At 33.0% G+C, this 3,103-nt stretch overlaps 1 protein-coding gene across 1 annotated transcript in view; it reads right to left on the bottom strand.

The window, feature by feature from the left end:
* LOC141782895 (pyridoxal kinase-like) overlaps positions 1-1,769 on the bottom strand; it is an 8,983-nt gene extending 7,214 nt beyond the window's left edge. The window contains exon 1 of the mRNA XM_074659737.1: positions 1,553-1,769. Within this exon, the coding sequence (XP_074515838.1) occupies positions 1,553-1,633 (81 nt within the window). The 5' untranslated portion in view covers positions 1,634-1,769. The remainder of the gene's footprint in view (positions 1-1,552) is intronic.
* Positions 1,770-3,103: the final 1,334 nt, after the last annotated feature.

The raw sequence follows: 3,103 nt of genomic DNA on the forward strand, positions 1-3,103 counted from the left end.
ATAGACGGACATTTCTGGGAAACTTGTTTGAGAAAAAGACCATAAAATAAAAAGTTTTAGATCAATTAATTCAAACATTGACATCATTCAAATTACCCAAACATGATGTTCACGTTAATGAATTTACTACTTGTTGTCTCAGAAATTTGATTAATGAATGAAAAGAAACACATGGCTGTCTAGGGCTGCAACTAATGATTATTTTCATTGTTGATAAAAATTTTCTTGATTAATCTATTAGTTGTTTGGGAAACACTGATAATTTTTCACCAAAGCCCAAGATGACGTCATCAAATGTCTTGTTTTGTCCACAACTCAAAGATATTCAGTTTACTGTCATTCCTCTAGAGAAACCAGAAAATATTCCAATTTATGAAGCTTTCAAATGTGCATTTGAAAATTGCCAGTTCTAATGCAAAATTATATTCTTCAGAAAGTTGAGTGTACAACACACAGAAACATAATGCTACATTAATATTATTTAATGTATTATTTAATATTATTTTTCTGCATGGGGAAAATGCATTACTAAAAATCCACTGTCCTCTGGGACATTAAATTCACTGCACCAAGCAACACCATGTTTAAACAAAGCTCCAACTTGTACAGATGTTTTTGCACTGCTGGCTACCTGTAGCTACACAGTGGTGTGTTTTGTAAGATAACTAGCAACTATAGGGCTCTAAATCATTCTCAAATTTCTGATTGAAAAGTGTTTTTTTGCACTGTCATATTACAGCCGATTTTTTCATCGAGTTCATTGAAGGATATTTCAGTAGTTTACTTTATGTTACAGCTATTGTCTATTAAGCTAGGGAGGGTTAAGTCTTAAATTTGGTAAAAGGCCTATGAGGTTTGGCAGGACAGGAAAAGGTTCCTCAAAAAACATTACAATGAAGGTTAAGAAATGCCTCACAAAGCAGGAAGTGAAATGCACTTTACACTTGAAAATGCATCTTTTTCTTTGCCTGTTATAATGCAAAATTATATTTTTCAGAAAGTTGAGTCTACAACACACAGAAACATAATGCTACTTTAATATTACCTTCTTCTGCATGGGGGAAATCCACTGTCCTCTGGGACATTAAATTCACAACACCAAGCAAAACCATGTTTAAACAAAGCTCCAACTTGTACAGATGTTTTGCACTGCTGGCTACCTGTAGCTACACAGTGGTGTGTTTTGTAAGATAACCGGCAACTATAGGGCTCTAAATCATTCTCAAATTTCAGCATTGAAAAGTGTTTTTTCAATTTTTTTTTACAGCCGATTTTTTCATTTAGTTCATTAAAGGATATTTCAGTATTTTACTTTATTTCACAGCTATTTTCTATTAAGCTAGGGAGGGTAAAGTCTTAAATTTGGTTAAAAGCCTATGAGGTTTGGTAGGACTGGAAAGGTTCCTCAAAAAACGTTATGAAGGTTAAGAAATGCATCACAAAGCAGGAAGTGAAATGCACTTTACACTTGAAAATGCATGTTTTTCTTTGCCTGTTTTGTTGCTCTAGAAGCTGAGACATGTTGTGCAGACACCTGGATGTGAGATCTTACCTGCAGAGGGAACGTTGCCGACTTGTTCCCGACGTATCCCCTGACAACATGACTCTGAATGGACAACACACGACACTCCATGACCGCAGGTATTACACCGGCTCTGCCTTTAAAAACACACGAACAGATCCCACCTTCAACAAGTCCTAAAGCTGCATTCAAGACGTGTACAGGCTCCTGACACGCTGACACTTAGCATGTGAAGAAACTCCAGCATTGAAGGGCAGAGAGCGGCGCCGCTGCTCCTGGTGACATTTGGTTTCTCTTCAGGCAGCTGCAAGGACACCTAAAAACTGGTGCGTTCAGATGCTCATGAGGAATGTGGGAGACAACAGCTTCCTGCTAGAAAAGACGTTCATCTTCTTCTTCTTCTTCTTTGGTGTTTATTGGCGGTTGGCAAACCAGCTTATAGGTGCATTATCACCATATACCGGACTTAAGTGTGGAGCAGTAGATTGGTAGGAAAAACAAACAAAAAAAACCCAAAACAATAACAATAAAATACAAATTTATAATTATTATTAATAATAAAAAATAATACTAATAATACTAATAATTGAATTCTCTCCATTATTCCTGTTGCCCTTAAGTAATTAAATAGAAGATTGTGTACTTTCTTAAATGTTTTTTCTAGCAGATTCCCCATTGTAATATTTCCATCATCTACTCCTGATAGCAATTCCCTTCTTTCTTTGTCATATTTGTTTATAAATAAATAAAATACAAATACAAAATAAAATAAAATAAAATAAAATAAAATAACAATAACAATAACAATAAAATAAAAATCAATAATTATTAATAATAATAACAACTTATTTGTTGCACTCTATAAGAACATGCTTGAAAGTTTCCGGTTTATTACAGAGCGTGCATAGTCCAGTTGGGTGCTTGCCAATTGAAAATACGTTCACTTCAGTTTTCACTTAGTTAAACTCGGTTAAACTTTAACATGATTTAATAAATTATTTTTCAAATTGTGTATGTATCTAAAAACAGGTAATTTGTATACAACATATTCAGAATAGAGTGCATACATTCAATAAAGTACAGTTTTTTCCCCCAAGCCATCAGACTTTTAAATAGATAATTCATACGACACCTTCTCTCACACAAAAAGTACCTCAATCATATATCTTATACTGTATATACTGTATATGTTCTTAATGTATATGTTCTTAATATGCCTTGTACAAAGAATTTCTTATATATGTACATTCATACTTCCTGATATGTATATGTTCTTAATATGCCTTGTACAAAATATTTCCTTTTATAATTGTAATATAATTTATTATTTTTAATGGAGCTTCCCAGCAAAAAGCATTTCACATGATTGTACCTGTATAACCGGCGTGACAATAAACATCTTGAATCTTGAATCTTGAATCGTGAATCTTGAATCTAAAGAAAACCAATTCAAATAAAAACATTTTACACTGACCAACAGAAAAGACATCATAATAATAAAAATAATAAACATAATCATAGTAATCCACACATTGACTTGAGTATATTCAGTTATATTTATAGAGTCAAATGTAAAATACT

Source organism: Sebastes fasciatus, chromosome 14 (genome assembly GCF_043250625.1).
Source record: "Sebastes fasciatus isolate fSebFas1 chromosome 14, fSebFas1.pri, whole genome shotgun sequence".
NCBI lineage: Eukaryota > Metazoa > Chordata > Actinopteri > Perciformes > Sebastidae > Sebastes > Sebastes fasciatus.